Source organism: Brachycentrus maculatus, unplaced genomic scaffold, assembly GCF_059751285.1.
Source record: "Brachycentrus maculatus isolate JH-2025_06_01 unplaced genomic scaffold, ASM5975128v1 h1tg000334l, whole genome shotgun sequence".
NCBI classification, from domain to species: Eukaryota; Metazoa; Arthropoda; class Insecta; order Trichoptera; family Brachycentridae; genus Brachycentrus; species Brachycentrus maculatus.
In genome coordinates this window covers 771,100-788,600 of record NW_028281083.1, presented here as the reverse complement: position 1 = coordinate 788,600, position 17,501 = coordinate 771,100, and the positions used below count along the sequence as shown (strand labels likewise).

Genomic DNA, 17,501 nt, shown 5'->3' with positions numbered 1-17,501 from the left:
TTCATTTGTTTATTCATATCCAGGGTAGATTCGTTGCTCAACTTTGTTTCATGCGTTAACAAACACACTAAATAGTGCCATAAATAAAGCATTTTGGATTAGATTAATATTTTAATGAGATTATGTATAAATTGTATGTACGCTTAACAGGAACAAATTCACTACAAGAAGAACTATAAGCTGTTTTATCATTTACATACATACATTACAGAAATCATATTTACATATTCCATGGACAAATATTTACACAATTCATAGACAAATCATATATACAAATAATGGTACGCCATTTAAGTTACGACTTAAAGCTACCTTGACTTAAGGTCATATCCTGATCAAAGGACTTTAGAAAAAAAGCAATTATAAAATGGTTACAATTTAGTGCTTTAAATTACTATAAGATATAAACACTTTTATAATTTACTGACTTGCAAAAAGACCATTATATGCACATGTAGTTTCTTTAAGTATTGCATGTTGTTAAGGTAGAAAATATTGATATTATTTTAAAAAATGTTTCAAGATCTAAAGAGGTGATGAACTGGTGGTATAATCTTTACCCTCTGTTGGTTAAAGATTTGAGATGAAAACGATCGATGGATTTAAATTAAAATCAAGTGATCTTTTCGATAAAATCAGACAAATGATAACATTTTATTTCTGGTAACGTATATAAAAGCTTTAATTGAAAAAAAATATATGTGTAGCTTATTGTACCCATTTGGGTATTAATTTTAATGATTTTTTTTTAGAATTTTGATCAGGACATTTATTTGTGAAGTAAAAATGTCAGCTAAGGTGTTTTTTTATATTTAAAATATTAATAATCATTGCTTTATTCAACTTGCGTAAGTGCATATTTCTAAGTTGAGAGATCCTTTATTTGTAATTTTATATAGAATAAATGCTGCCATGCCTTGCAGTAACTTCATGAAACGTTTTGTAAAATTTGAAATCGTTTATTAATATTTTTTAAAAATTTACCCTTTTCGTCAAAAACATTTTAATGAAATAAATTATTGGTTTAAGCTTAATTTTAATTTTACTGAGATTATACCAATATTAAATAATAACACAAATTTTCACTCGTAAGTAGTTTTATCATGTTAAAAAAAAACTGGATTTTATTATAAAGATATAATTGATTGTACGGTTCAAAAAAAAATAACATGAACGTATCGTTTAACAATTTGTATCTTTTTCTTAATTATTCTTGAAAAACCATGGCAACATTTTAACTAAGCTCTTTGGCATTATAATTTGTTGCATATGCACTTAATTGCCGTATTCAATCGAAAGCTCGACATTTAAACTTCTTAAGTCATTTAAACACAACATGGAAAGCCTTAAATCTAATAGGTATAAGTAATAATACTATACTAAAAAATAATTATATCTCAACAATAGTACATTACATAATTCTCAAAACAGACCTTCGCTTTAAACTAATAAATACATAAAAACGGTATTTTCTTACAGCTATGCATTGCATTGTTCGGCAAATAAACTAAACGTTGACATAATATACGATGTTCGTATGAAGATAATGGCTTACTGCACTTATTTCTGGTAATTGTATTATGTGAAGTACCTACACACCTGAATGAGCTTTGAAAAAAGTGATCAAATACCATTTACCATACTTAAACATCTATTTTGCCTTGAAGCCTTTCGTATTATGAGGATTTTTTTTAAAATTCGACTACACAATTAAAATAAATTAATGTGAAATTATTAAACAATAGGAATATTAAAGCTTTTTTTTAAGTTTACTACTTTTAAGAAATACTTTATCTTGATCCTGTGAAACAATATGAATATTATATTTTATTTTCATGACATGTTAACAAAATAAATAAAGATATTTTTATTATTTATTTTGCATATTGATACTAAATATGTCTGATGCAAAATAATATATTCAATAAAGACTTACTTAAAAATTGCATTCTTGGCGAAAGTGCATATTATAATATTCTTTCGTAATATTAAAAGCACAACTACAACAATTTAAATGCTATGTGATGAGTTGCTGAAACCAAAATTTCAGTGCCGATGTAATGGTTTAAATTATCAAAAATAACTATTTTTACTAGTATTTTACATGCACCTTTTTCGCGACACACACATTCGTCTTAATTATTCTTCCCAGAAAAGGCAAGTATGGCTGTTCCCACAAGGGAATAAAAAAAATATACTCATATTTTTACAAACACATTTTTTAAATATTTTAAATAAAACAATTCTTAAATTTATGCTTCTGGTATACTACGGATACTTTATTAAGTAATGAAAAGTATTATTCGGCAAGGTTATAAATAGTTATGGGGCCACTATCATTGATCCCGAAAAATACACATTTAATAGATTTACACATGGCACGTACAAAAAGATTAAATGCACTTTTTCGCCATTTAACCATTTGACTTTTGAACAAAACCTTACTTTATAATAAAACATGATAGAAAGTGAATAAAATTGAAAATAAATCAATATATCAAATTTTTTGTAAGCCATTTTGGTATGGTCAATATCCTTTTTATGTGCATTGTGGAAAAGATCACAAAAGTAGCGCCCTTTCGCATAAAAGTTTGAATAAATCCTAATAAATATTTACCCGAATTAATTTCCATTCATTTGGAATTTTAGCTTTAATATTACAGTTCGACAATAATTTATTATGCTCAATAATATAAAATATAAATATTCTGTCCCCTGCGTTACGCATGCAATATAAAATTCTGACCATTTTGATTTTATAAAACTGTTGACATTATAAATAAAATCATCCATTTGTGTTTATTATTTTTGAAAATTCTAAATTAATTGTGTGTTCATGTTTTAGGTATCTAGCAAAAATAAACAGAATTTCTACGTACAACCACAGCTTTATGCGTATGTTTATAACGAGTCGTTTAGAATTACAAAAACTATATAAATTTGAATGTTTGTAATAACACAAAAATTAAATTATATAAAACATAAATACAAACGTCACATTTTTTAATTATTTATTTCACATTATGCTTCAACTCTTTAATTTAAAATACACTTTAAATATATAAAGCTTAAATAATAATAATTGAGGTACGTTATTAAAAAAATCAAATGCAATTGCGCACAGAGATTATATATATTTTTTTAATTTCTTATGAGGTTATGCAATAATGAAAATTATGTTTATTTCAATTGATAATCAATGGAGACAAAATTTATTTTTAAAATATATTTTATCATGTAAACGTTATAGATAACAAATAAATAAAGAAGAGCCCATTTAGACACAGTGCGTTATTATATGTAACAGAAGAATATTTGCAAATTCGAATAAAGTTTTTTACTAAAAAATTATATTGTTTAAGTACACTTCAGTTTGTATTATTTTAGGGGTGTCACGTTTCGAAATAGAATTATTATAATAATAAATTATAAAAACGTTGCATAAATACATTAAGGTTTTAAAAATACATCTTAAGCTGGCAATAAATTGCTTCAAGATTTTCTAAGTTACTAAATGAAAACCTGAATCAAGAAATAAAATTATATGAAATAATATGGATTCTGAAGTCATGTGACATGAATAAAAACATACGATTAATTGTAGATCAGACAAATATAAAACAAACAAGTATATTTCTGAATTAAAAATATACACATTTGGACATTAAATATTTTACGAAAAAAAAGCACAAGCCAAAAATAAATATGTTAACAACTTTTTTAAAGGGTTCCACATAATTAATCTAGACGTTGACATTTTTAGGCGGCGAAAATCGATTTTTTTAAATGATTTTTATTACAAACTTCTGACGACTTTGATTGCTGATTACAAAACATTACAAAAATGACACATTTTTGTCTATTATTCCATTAAATAATCCAATTTACTATTTATTCCATTATTTAAAAAGATATTTTTATTCATTTATTGGAATGCTACGAATTTGTATATATTTTTAATTTTCAGCCTCCCAATACAACATGACTTTTCAATACTTATTGTAATTTAATAATATAATATGTTTCAAGAGCTATTGATTTACGCTATTATTATACAGTAAAATTGAAGTGGAATATTATTTATTTGTATACAAAACAATTATTTATATTTATATTGAAAACTTAAATACATCATATTCAATTAGATTTATATTTGTGCAAACATAAAAACATAACTGAATAAAATTTTCAGTACAGTTTGAAAAACACATTTTCCACAATTATCATAACATAAAAAGGCATAAATAATATTTTAACAGACGATGCGTTTTTTTAAATATTTTTTTGTATCCAAATACTTACTAATAGATTACATTTTGTTCCACGCCACATTTTTTTATATTTTATACCATCGTAATAAACAAATTCCTTTCATAACATCCTAATGAATGAGATCGAATGACAAAAATTACTACGAAATGGTATAAACATTTCATTAAGTAGAAAAAAGGAATATATTAAAATGATGCATTTTGAAGATGTAGTGGCGTTAGAACATCTTATTTCTAAAAACTAAACAGTTCTAATAGGTATTTCTAAGAATTTCTTGATTCATATCAATTTTGTATAATACTCTAACGATGTACTATTACGCACCATGCGCTGTAAAAATAAATTAATAAATAATTTTCAAGATGATCCATATCATTATATATAAAAGAGTAAAAAATCCAGATACCAATTTAAAAATTGTCATGTCTTTACGTACTTAAGGTTAAACATAATTTACATACAACATATTGAATAGACAGAAAGAATATCAACTAACTAGGTAGTACAAAATGATAATATAAACAAACTTATCACTAATGTCTCTTTAAAAAAATTATCACCAGTCAATTATATGTCCATGTTATCAACGTAGACTTCTCCACCGTGCCTTGGTCAAAATCAAGTAAAATACTGTTGCTTCATAATTGCTAAATTAAATTACTTAAGTTTATCACTTCTTATTAATCCTCGGAGAGATTCTATCCCGTGTGATAATACTGAAACAAAAAATATATTACTTTAAAACAAATACTTATTTCGATGTAAGTATGTAAGAATATTCGACGCAATTCTTTAGCAGAGGGCTAGCTAGTTATATGAGAAATGTGACTTTGAATGTATTGTTCTTCTTCTTCTTCTTCTCACCTTTATTCACCCAATGGTGCATAGGGCACTGCATCGTACTGACACGGTGTTACCTTGATCGTTTCTTACATGAGACAAGGTGATCACTCCTGCTCTTCAGGGACCAGTCCAGGTTAATATTAAATAAATATTAGACTGAAAAATCACTAATATTTATTTTCACCTCCACACCCTGAGAATCGAACCTGTGACCTCTAACACGATAGCTAACACGCTAACCATAACACTACGGAGGCGGACAAAAGTATTAGCATAATGAAAGTTAATATTATATATTATTTTGAGAAATAAAAAAAACTTTGTGTTTTGATCCACTCACATTTTTATTAACTAGTTTCGGCAACAACCTGTTGGCCTCTTCAGGGTTTAATTTATGACCCTGAAGAGGGCAACAGGTTGTTGCCGAAACTAGTTGGTTAATAAAAATGTGAGTGGATCAAAACACAAAGTTTTTTTTTTTCTCAAAATAATATATCAATATGATCCACAAAGTTAATGCTTCCAATATTAAAAAAAAAAAAGTTAATATTACCTTTATTTGCACATGATGCTGCTTTGACTAGTGCAGTATAGGAGGAGGAGGTCGCGCTCGGCCCGGGGGCGGTCTGGGGATGGACTCCAGGGGGGAGATGAACTGCGGAAGAGGGGGCAGCGAGGAGGTGCGGTGGCGCTGTCTCCTCACGGGAGCCCTCCCCGCCACCACCCCTCCCGCGCCGCATCGCGTGGCCCTCCGCCACTCCCCGGGAGCGGCTCCCAGCCTCTTGCACTCCCGAGCGTACGCGCTGTACGCCTCGCAGTAGCAAGTCTTCGTCGGACACTCGCACATGTCCATCACGCAAGACTCGTAATAGTTGTGAGGATTCAGTTTATGTCGACACGCCGAAAACGCATCCGACTTATTGAAAAATCTGCACATTCTGTTTGCAACTTTCTTCACTCTCTTGCTGCATGGCTTTTCTTTGAGCATATTCTCTTGTTTTCGAGAACACGCCTTCTTTCCGCCGATCCGCCATGAATTTCCCAGCTTCCACATATCTTCTCTATTCACCTCTTTAAGGAGGACTCCGTTCCTCATCCTGAGATCGTCTCTCACTATCGAGTTATAATTACCGCACAATCCGCAAAGCTTATCTTTGTAAGTGGTCGGAGCGGCTACTTCGAGAAAACCCGTACTATCCCAAGTCAACTTTATACCGATTTCTGTATTCACATAAATACTGTCCTCTTTCCTTTCGATATGAGCCACATTTCCCGGAACATCGTACGGAAGATCTACTTTAGTACCGTTAACTTTGACTCTAAGCTTTCTTCCGAGATTGATTTTAACGTCACCGATCTTCAGCGAAATAGTTTTCGTCCAAGAAGAGTATTTTGTACTTCTGCCATCATTGGTGGCTCGAATTGAGAATGTATAATTGACGCAGTCAGCTGCTAGCTGATACTTGCAGGATCCTTGAAAACTATAAAACTTTCCATCGAAGGTCTTGTAATGAGGGTCTCCGAATACGGTGCAAACTCCGTCGCTTTCTACGCAGCGGTGACAGCATTGTCCCGGGGGGCGTTCCTTGCGGTACCCCGAAGGACATATCAAAGGAGGGCACTGTTCCATGGCGCATGTCGGATCTCCGAGATGACACATACAAGAAGTGCACTCATCAAGTCGCCAGGCTACTCCATCCTGAAATCAATATTACACTACATAAATAAAAAATAAATAAAAACAAGAATAAAATAAGCTTTACAAGAATATAATAAGTGAAATTCCATACATTGCTTATTTAAGAGCAACGTCCTAATTCGAAATTTTATAATTTTTCTGTAGAAGCATTTATATCTTTATGAAACAATCATTTCGGAAAATGTTTAAGAATAATTTGATAGAATGAAGTATTTAAAATACTTGCATACATCAATATAGGATCAAAATTAAATGAACTATTTGTTTTATTTAAAAACCTTACATATGTTTTAGATTATTAAAATAATCCAAATTGTAATTGTGGTTCTGGTCTCGCAAATAAGATGAGATTTTTTTTCAAAAATATATACCAAAACGTAACAAGCAGCTATGGTGAATTATTTTTTTGTTAGTAGGCACTCATTAAACTAATATTATCAATCAACAAGGACTTTTTTGTTGAATCTATGGTGTTTTAAAAAAATATTATGATACATCCATGTTTTTAAGAAAGAGGAGTTTTTTATTACGTTTTGACTCTTAAGCAATTTTCACGTTATATACGTCATTAATTTGATCCATGTGTTTTTTATTTTTCAAACAATGGATTTGTGTATTACTACTACCTTGTTTACTTATATAACAAAAGGAAGATAAAAGGTATGAAGAAAAATGAAAATCTTGAAAAGTTTGCGAAGAAAGCGTTACAAAACACCCCCATTGACAACACTCCTCGTGAATAAGTAAATAATATGCGGAGAATTTCTTCGATGTTTTTACAACATTCCACGTCCCAGCATATTGTTTTCTTTTTGACGTTGCAATCTATGTTTTTTAGTAGCCATACATTATTTTTACACGTATGTTTATTGTATTTGAATATATTTTTATTTTTTAAAAACATAACCGGTTTTTTTTAAATTATATATTCTTTAACATTAAGGCCCAGTATTCGATAAACCACAACATAATTTTCTTTAAACCCAGATAAAATTTGACGTGACTGAATTTTAAGAAAAAAAAAATGTAATGAAAAATTATGTTTTTCTTCGAAATAAATATGTGATTTTTAAAAGAAAAGAATTATTGAAAGGGAAGATTTTTTTAAATATACTAGTTCCGTCTCACAGCACAGTCAGATGCTTAGTGAATTATTTAATTGCGAGCAAAACCTAAAGGTATTCAAATTATATTGGTACCTCAGACTTCTACAAAACAAAATCCTGTATTTAAGTAAATACATATTCTTTAAAAAAATTGTGAAGAGACGTACGGCTTCTAGCGCTCCCGGACGCTTACTGAATTAAGTTCAATTGCTTACCTCGTAAGTCTTCCCGCCGGTCGTGCACGTGGTGCGCACCTCCTCGACCAGCGGGCAGTGCGGGCAGCACTCCCCGGGGGTGGTCCGCTGGTGCTGCGGCGCGCACTCCAGCACGGGGCACGAGCTGCGCGAGCACACGGTCGTGCCGTTCTGGCACGAGCACTGCGTGCACCTGTCCAGCACGAAAGACTTGCCGTGCGAGTGGTAGTCCTTGCCCAGGATGCACGGCTTGTTCGGGGTGTGATCTGGAAAGTGAGGCACCCGATAATCAGCACTTATCTAGAAAGGATTTATTAGCCTGTTAACAATAACCAAAGCGCTCTGTTTAATGTGGACGTCAACAAGTGCACGCGTACGCTGATCACAAAGTGTCTTCGCGCACGAGCAAGCGTCCGTCCATACCATCCCACTTAATTACGCAACTTGTAACGGGCGCGAATACTGATTCACTCCGTGTCTTAAATTCATGTCGAGACATGTATGGATGACTGTTATGATGATTGTCAATTATATTTAATTTTTGTTTAACCGCTTTTTTTTTCAATATTCAAAACATAATACCTTTGTTGTTCGAAAAATATACGTCCATATATATAATATAATAAACATATATTTCAAGGACGTATTCATATGTCCTACCCGTACCAGATATTGTTTACGTTTGACGTATTTATGCGTCCCGCCTGGTTAACAGGTTAACTAACTGTTAATTATTTATTGACACGACTGGAAGAGAGTCGCGTCCAACAGAGAACTGTGGAAGTCCAAGAAGATAGCCTTTGTTCAATACTGGACACAAAAAGAAGGCTGGAATAGGTAAGTATTTTTTTTTTTAAATTAAACACTTAGATAATACCACTTAATAAGGTTTATTTCATTACACACGACTGGTTTCGGAAACTAAAGATGTTTTCATCGACGGGTTATTGTTTAAACAATCACCTGTCGATGAAAACAGTTGTAGTTTTCAAAACTAGTCGCGTGTAATTAAATGAAACCCATAAAGTTGTATAATACGAGTTTTGAATTTAAACAAAATAATCAACATGTCATTCCACAATGTTAATGCCGAATCAATAAATCAAATAACTAACTGTTATATTACTTACGTTTAAAATGCTAGTTGATAATTAAAATGTAAAATTAATTCACTGTCATTTTACACGTTAGTAATGAACCGTCGCTATGTAAATGACAAAATTAAGCTAAGTATATATTTTCCCAATACATTAATTGTATAATTTCTTTCTAGATTAGTTAATTAGTTATTTTCCTGTTGTTTACAATTTATTATATACCTGTAAAACAGTATTGTCAAAAATTTGTATATTGCAAAATAATGATAATATTTTTTTAAATTTTAAATAAGTTTGTTAACGAACGATTAACTTGATCATAAATTATACGAAAGCAAGGTGATCAGTCCTGCACAACAGATTTGGGAGAGATTGAAATATGTTTGAAAGGATAATTTTCTGTAAACCCTGTTCAGTTATTCCGTAAAATTGTATTTAAATGACCTAGTCTGTAAAGAATATAAATAAAGGATGCAGAAAAAGTGACTAAAGGGTGAATGACATAGCTGCCATATGGAAAAAGAAATGGAGGGGGAAAAAAGATATGAAAAGAAAAATAACAGCGGTAGCTAGAGGGCTCGGGTGACATAAGTACTCAAAATCGCTACCGTACGTCACTTGAACACTGCTAATAAGTAATAGTTCCTCGAGGGAATGCATTTCTTTTCATTTATTTATTCATTTAAGTTTATTAATTGTAATATAAAATATAAAAAGAAAACACGAAAAAACGTATTTTAAGCACTAATAATTTGGCGCCTTTTCCGAACAGCTAGATTCAGTTCCACTGACGCCATCTTAAGACGTTAATAGAAAATTTTAGCCAAGACCCAAACCTCTCTCGCATAAGTCAAGCGCATTGTTTTACTATTTAAAATATAGATGTCTATAATATGCACTCGTTCGTTAGGTCAGTGTTCAATGAAGGAGGTATTTCTACACACAGTTTAACATACTTCAGGGCTTGAAATGATTGCAGCTTCGGTTCCTCTTATTATTTTTAATATATAAGTATTTCCGATTTGTGACGTACAAACTCGAGTTTCAGAGCTAGCAGAGGATCACTGTTATACTGTAAAGAAGATTTTATAAAAAAATATTTATAAATTCCGTATAGATGTTTCAATAATATTTTATTTGTACATTATGAGAAATTAACGCAGTTATAATATAAATATTATTTATGTGAGAGTGTAAGTGCGACACCAGCAGACTGCCATCTATCGGATAAAGTGTCAAAATAGTTCAATAAGATTACCATTTTGCGTGTAGTTTTATTAATAATGCGGTAACAATAAATAAAATGGTCACTGAACTTGTAAAAAACGCACTTATTAAATAGACGCGATAAAATCATAATTAAAAGCATACAATTTAAAAGACGTTAATGCCACAACCGCAGTGAATACAACTTGACAATGAAGCGATGAAAACAAAAATGACTAAATGATACAACCCCTTTTTACATACCTTGCCGAAAAAATTAGTAACATAGTTGTTTTTTGTATTTTTGCATAGTTTCACATTTAAATACTGTGACAATTGTAAATAGTTTTAATTTTTACAAAAATCCTTCTTATTTTGTGCGTAAGTATATTATGTTAAAATTGATAAAAAAAATAGTAATAAAAAAACGTATATAAAAAGAACTCCACCAAAAAGACACATACATAAGGCTTGGTGGGTCTCCGCAATTAAAAAAAAGTAAGTATGTGTATATATGAATGTTGATATTCTTAATTTTGCATATTCTAAAAATTAATAATAAAAATAAATTAAATCACCCACAAACAAAAACAATAAATAAAAAGTATCCCTTTCCGTAAGTCCCATAAGTCCCTTTCCGAGCACAAGGAGCTTAGTCCTTGTGCTTGGAGAAAACAACGTAATCAATTTTAAAATTGTAAAGTAGAAATGTCTATAACATTAATTAAAAAAATCTCAAGTATCATATTAAATAAAATTAAAGGTATATTTAAAATCAAAAATCAAAAATATAAAGTATTATTTTAAAGGCTCTTTTGACCAAACGACATGACACATGACATTCGCATTGCCAAATCATCCCCTATTTGGAAATATTGCCAGGAAATTAATAATTACCGGGAAAGAGCAGCTTGGCCGGCTTGCCCTCCCCGCACACGGGACAGCAGCGGCCCGGCGGCGTGCGCTGCAGCGCCAGCGGGCACGGCAGCACGGGGCACGCGCGCTTGGCGCACGTCAGCTTGCCCTTGGAGCAGTGGCACTTCAGGCACGGGTCCTCCCACAGTGTGGCGTCGCGCCCCTCCGACACCTTCTGCCCGTTTATATGACACCCTGAAACAATCAAACACATATTTAATTTATATTTTTGCCTTAACCCTTAAATGCATACCGTTACAATTCTGTAACAACAATTTCACATCATTGAAAGCTGTCCTGATCTGATACAGAAGCATCTAGGCTTCCTGACAGATCTGCTCTTGCTAAGCAATTTTTTGAACTAAGTTGCGAAATTTATTGAAAATGTGAAACAATATAAAATTGTATCCCGATTTTACTGTGAATTTACATTTAAAAGCTTACAATATACCTGTCACTGCCAATCCAAATAAATACAAGATTGTAAGTCCATCACCAAATTTTCTAGAAGTACCCCAGTGTAGGCAGTGAAAGGGATTAGTGTTTAGTTCAATTAGTCAGCTAGATTCGATTCCGAACAATTTCACATCAGTTGAAACATCCTTTCGTCGCCTGAAATTGTTACAATTCATACTTTTGCATAACCGCCACACACGTAGGCATTAGAATTAATTAAGTCAGCCTTTTCCAATTAGATGGCGCTGTGAGTACTTTCTTGACATTAAGTTATTGTTGTCAGAATTTTTTTTAAATAAAAATATATAAAAATCCTGCATTTAAGGGTTAAATCCTTGGGCAGCTGGCTAAATGACGAGTGAAACCAAGACTGTGTAAAGATAGAGAGCTGCTAACCGTTGTCAAAAGACGAAAAGCCACATACTTTGGCCACATATTCCGTGGAGAAAAATATGCCTTTCTACAGGTTTTAGTAGAGGGAAAGGTAGAGAGCAGACCTTATGGCTTAAAAATTTTCGACAGTGGTTTGGAATATGCAGCCTCATCAGGCTAGCCCAGGATCATGCTCAAGGAGGGTCGAGTTTAAGGAGATGGCATAAGAAGGAGAATAAGAAGATTTTCGACATAATCTTCTCTTTTAAACCCTTTTCCGCACCCAATAGTGAATAGGGCTCTGCATAGTATCGACAAGTGTTATCTTGATTGTTAATTGCATGAAGGCAAGGCAATCAGTCCTGCGCTTTTTGTACCAAGCCTTTATTTACCAAGTAAAACTTAATTCCAAAATAATTATTTACATTAAAGAACTGGTAGAGAATGAGTGAAACGTTAAATATGACTTTAAGTTTAAAAAACCTCCAAAGTTTAATTACATACGTCGACTATTTGTGTTTAAAGAAACTTAATTTTTTACTGTTTCAAAATGTTGCAGTTTATAGCTTTTCGTATTAATTATTTTTAGGATTTTACGCTATTGTGTTAAAATTTGTGATAATTATCTATTAAATGGTTAGCGAATTCAGAAAAATGATTATTTCTCAAACATAATTCATGTTCCCCGATTCTTGTTTGGAATTTTCTGTAAGTCATACTAGTGTACGAACTTCCACAGTCGCAGTTTAATTTATATATGCCACTATTGTCTAATATATTTCCATGATTGATTTGAATTTTAAAATTTTTATATAAATTATTTTTTTTGTGTAGAATGCTGGTTTTATATTATTAGGATTTTGTTTGGTTATTTTATGTGATGTTTCATTTATGTAAATGATTATTTTCCAGTTGGTTTTAACATTTATTTTTAAGCTAATTTAAAACGTTGAGTGACATATGTAATGTTATTAATATTAGATTAGAAATATATTGATGCAACGTTATTAGTTATCACCGCCCATAATTGTAAAGTCGACCGATTTGCACATTCAAAAGAATCTCCAGATTTCTTCACATCAACAAAATCGTCACTCTCTGGGTTTCTGGACAATTTAAAAAAATCTTAAATCGGATGACTAATTAATACCAAGAGACGGATGCATAGTCGAGTTTATTAAATATACATCCATGTATTATTAACATTTAAGAAGGTATTAATTATACTCTAAAATATTATACCAGGTATTTCCCGATGAAAAAAGATGCAATAAAAATTATAAAGTTTCGATGGAAAAATAAATAAAAACCATAAATTCATATTTAATATAGAATATTGCTTGTAATCAATAAAAATAAACGTGCGATTATTATAATATTATAAGGTACCTACATACCTACTCGTATATTCCGAGGATGCCGCAGAGTAATCGGGGTTGACAGATAAGGAAAGCGATATTAATTACATCATAATTAATGAAATCAAGTGCTTAAAAATGAAAATGAAATAATTAATTTAGAATTGCTAATACAAACTAAACGGGACAACACTAAGCCTTTGACTGTTAATCGAAAAGTCATAGCAAAAAATCGATAATTGCCTTCCGCATCCTTTCCTCGTGCATTAAAAAAACATTATTTTTCCTAGTAAAATTGTAAACATTGAAGATTTTTTTGAATTGATAATTTTTTTCAATCACACAATGAATTTTTCACTCTTCAGATCATATATTAATGTATTATAGGTATCTCAACTCTGACGAAGCACATATGTACATATGTTTAATGTGTGGATATAATAGATTCACTAAATTTTCAACGATAATAATTACTAATTTTGAAAAACTCTATGAATTCTCCACATATTCTCTATGATTGTTTGTTCAATAAATGCCAGTTTTCTGACAAGTTATTGCTGTCAGTCCTAATAATTGGCATTAATTATTTTTTACATTTTTTAACTAATAATAAAAATAAACTGTTTTGTTATTTGAAATAAACAAGCATACTCTCGATACCTATACGAAAATTAAACGATTGACCGCTGGTGACATTAAAGGGTTGCGTTTATTGACAGTTTTTCATTGTGCTGAAAGTTGATCGTTAACACCTTTGTAGAAAAGATTAAAATCGTCGAAATATTTATTGAAATCATGTTTTATTTTTTTTTTAAATAGTGAGGATCAAATTTATCATAATTCTTTAGGTTGCCGCCCAAGTCTCAGGAAGCGAGTTATGTTAAAAAATTATGTAAGTAGGGTAGATAGTAATATCAAAATTCGACTAAGTAAACATTAATTTATGTTTTGACGTATTTGTTCAATTTTCATAAAGTCGATATTTCAGAGCCACTGAAAATTAATTGAAAAACAAAAATTCCTATTTGAGCAAGATAGTTCCGCTCAGATCAGGATATCTGGCAACCCTGGGCGCAATATTTATTGCTTGGGGGACTCACGCTGAGAAAATACGTTAAATTATAATAGTAACGTAAAACTGATATTAAGAAAAATAATGATTACTGCAGGCGTAATATGCACGGAATTTTTTCGTTTCTTGTCCTAAGCACTAATAAAGTTTGATATCATGCGAGTACCTACGAGTTTATTACACGAATTTCAAAACAGTGAAATTGTAGTTATTATCATTCATTAGAATACATTTTTTTATCATAAAAAATGTCAAATATTGACTTGTATAACACGTGTATAAATGTTGACTTGTAATTTATTTCTCGGTAGAGGGATTTTCCAAACAATTTTCTTGAATTAACAGCATTTTTATAGCGGAGTAAAAATTTTCATTGCTATTTAATGATACGAAATATTTGAGGAAGCTGTCTTAATTATATTCATTTTCTAACATTCCAGAAGAGTTGTTACCGAAGCCAGTTTCCATGTCCGTGTTTACTGGTCGGAATGCAACATAAATTAACATAGACAGATAAATTACCATACACGTATAAAAATGTCGAAAAAACAAAGCACAGCTCAACAATAGCGGCGAACACTTATGCAGAAAAATATCATTGAGATTTGAATGGAATTAAGCTATGGAAATAGTTTAGAGCGGACAATATGGCATACAGTATCTTCACTTACATCTCACAAAGTACACAATTCTACTGTATGTGAATCGTCAGTGATGGATTAGCGACATAAAGCATTCTTAGCTCAGTGATGTCCATGGGAGGGGGTGTTTATTTAGACATTATTATATATACTATACATACGACACTTCAACAAAAAACGTTTCTTCATCTTAGCCCATTTAAAATAAGCCTTCTTTAAATCCTGCCAACTATTTATATATTGTGTTTATGATTTTATTTCAAATAGATAAAAATTGAGCGGGTTTCGAATAAATTAAACAATAAATCTTTTTGTTGTAGTTTCGGTTTGTTGCAGAAAAATTTGCAGATAATATTTTGAATAAAAATTATTTTATTTTATTCAATGAATGACAACAAAACTAGGTTAGTACTGAGGAGAATAGATCGAAATAAAAATCTGAAAAAAAAACATTAAATTTGTTTATAGTATATATATTTTAATAATATAACAGGCCATTTCCAAGTTAGCCGACGTGCACCAATTCCGAGACAAATGAAGAAATGGAGTTTTTTTTTTAATTTTATACGAAATACGCGTATAAATCACTATTTGATGCAGAGGAGGTGTAACGAAACGGTAAAAGTAAATTTATATTAAAATTATATATTAAATATTTTGAACGGGTTAGTACGGAGGGCCTCTGTGAATTATTGCACTCTTGTCTATCAATAGTCGCTCATCCGGCACTGTGTATGTTTATTCTACTTCAAATAAGTGTAGAATTTGAACGCTCAAAGTTCTGAAATGGCGTTATGCTAATCTCACGTCACAGTCGACGGATTTAAAATGTCAGGTAAAATCAATGGCACACTCGATAAACAAAATAATCATCCGAGGAATGTGGAATACTCCGAGTTTACCTAATTATTTTATTTGAAGATGTTCTTTTATTGAACAGAAAATGCCACTTTACGGGTTTGTGGTAGTAACCATTAAGGAATAATCCTTACAAGATGGATTTAGATGGATTATCTCAGAGAATCTTAAGTGCAAAGACGCATATTTCCATTTTAAAAAATGAAAATAAATTTTATAAAATATTCCCTCCGTTCATTTTATAATTTTTTACGAGCTTTTTATTTCTCGTTATTTGGGGAAGTGAATCAATATCAAATCTTAAAAATCTGAAAAGAGAATTTTTAATAATATGTCAAATTTAGAAATTCATTGTTGTATTGAAAGTATCAGCTTTGTATTTCAATGATTCGAAATGCATCGATTCGCGAGTCACAATAGATTTTTAAAAAATATATATACTCACCAAGAAATTTTTAAATTACAAATAAAAATATATTAATTACATTCAAGTGGTGAAAAAATCAATATAAATATACATATATGTATATATATTTATCCCTTAAATGCGGGAGTGATTATCTTGCCTTCATGTAAGTAACGACCAGGATGACACTGCATCAATACGATGCAGTGGCCTATGCATCAGTGGGGGCAGATAAGGGTTAGAAAAAAAATAATGTTCTAATGATAAAAACTCTAAGTGGGGAAATTAAAATTTTGAATGTGTAGTACATATTAAGTTAATATTTTTCAAAACACGTATTTTATCTTATTTGGTAATACTGATAAATAAAACATTCAATCGTTTATTTATTGTATGTAGCTTTTTACTGAGAATCATAAAGACGCGTAAAATAAAATATGAAAAAAATAGATGTGGTCATATTTTCTCTGCAGCTCCGCGATAATAAGATACAAATGATGTAACACTTTAAAATATCTTCATATTTCGGTAATCTCTCTTTCACTGAGCTTGATTTATCTGATTTGAGCACACATTTCAAAGGTGTCCGCCGTAATTTATCGGTTTCTCCGTAGATTAACATAGAGAGGATCCTCGATAATTATATCTGCCTACGTTCTTCAATAACAACTTCATCAAAAATCATTATCTCTTCGACTCGAAATCATAAACGCGTTCTTTTACTGAATTCAGCGAAAATTTCAAGTATGTTTACTACACTAATGTGTAAAGGCAACAACTAAACTTGCGGCTGTTTGGCGTAACACGGCTTAAAGCATTCTTTTAACTAGCCTCTATCATATACAATCACAGATTTTACTCTATCTATTTCCTTTACCGAGATATTCATTATCCATTAGAATACAACGCCGCACCACTCAGTCTTAGCAAATATTCTTCGCTTCTTCCAAATTCACGCATCTCCTCATACATACCTGCCGATTATTTCGACTCCTAACCTGTCCGC

At 31.1% G+C, this 17,501-nt stretch overlaps 1 protein-coding gene across 4 annotated transcripts in view; it reads right to left on the bottom strand.

Moving 5' to 3' along the window:
- Positions 1–4,560: 4,560 nt before the first annotated feature.
- Positions 4,561–17,501, bottom strand: part of cv-2 (crosveinless 2-secreting protein) — a 172,028-nt gene continuing 159,087 nt past the window's right edge. For all 4 annotated transcript variants that reach the window (XM_088268864.1, XM_088268866.1, XM_088268865.1 and 1 more), the window contains exons 7-10: positions 11,315–11,527; positions 8,136–8,380; positions 5,669–6,814; positions 4,561–4,988 (exon numbers count right to left, since the gene is read on the bottom strand). In XM_088268864.1, the coding sequence (XP_088124990.1) occupies positions 5,696–6,814; positions 8,136–8,380; positions 11,315–11,527 (1,577 nt within the window). In that variant the 3' untranslated portion in view covers positions 4,561–4,988; positions 5,669–5,695. The remainder of the gene's footprint in view (positions 4,989–5,668; positions 6,815–8,135; positions 8,381–11,314; positions 11,528–17,501) is intronic.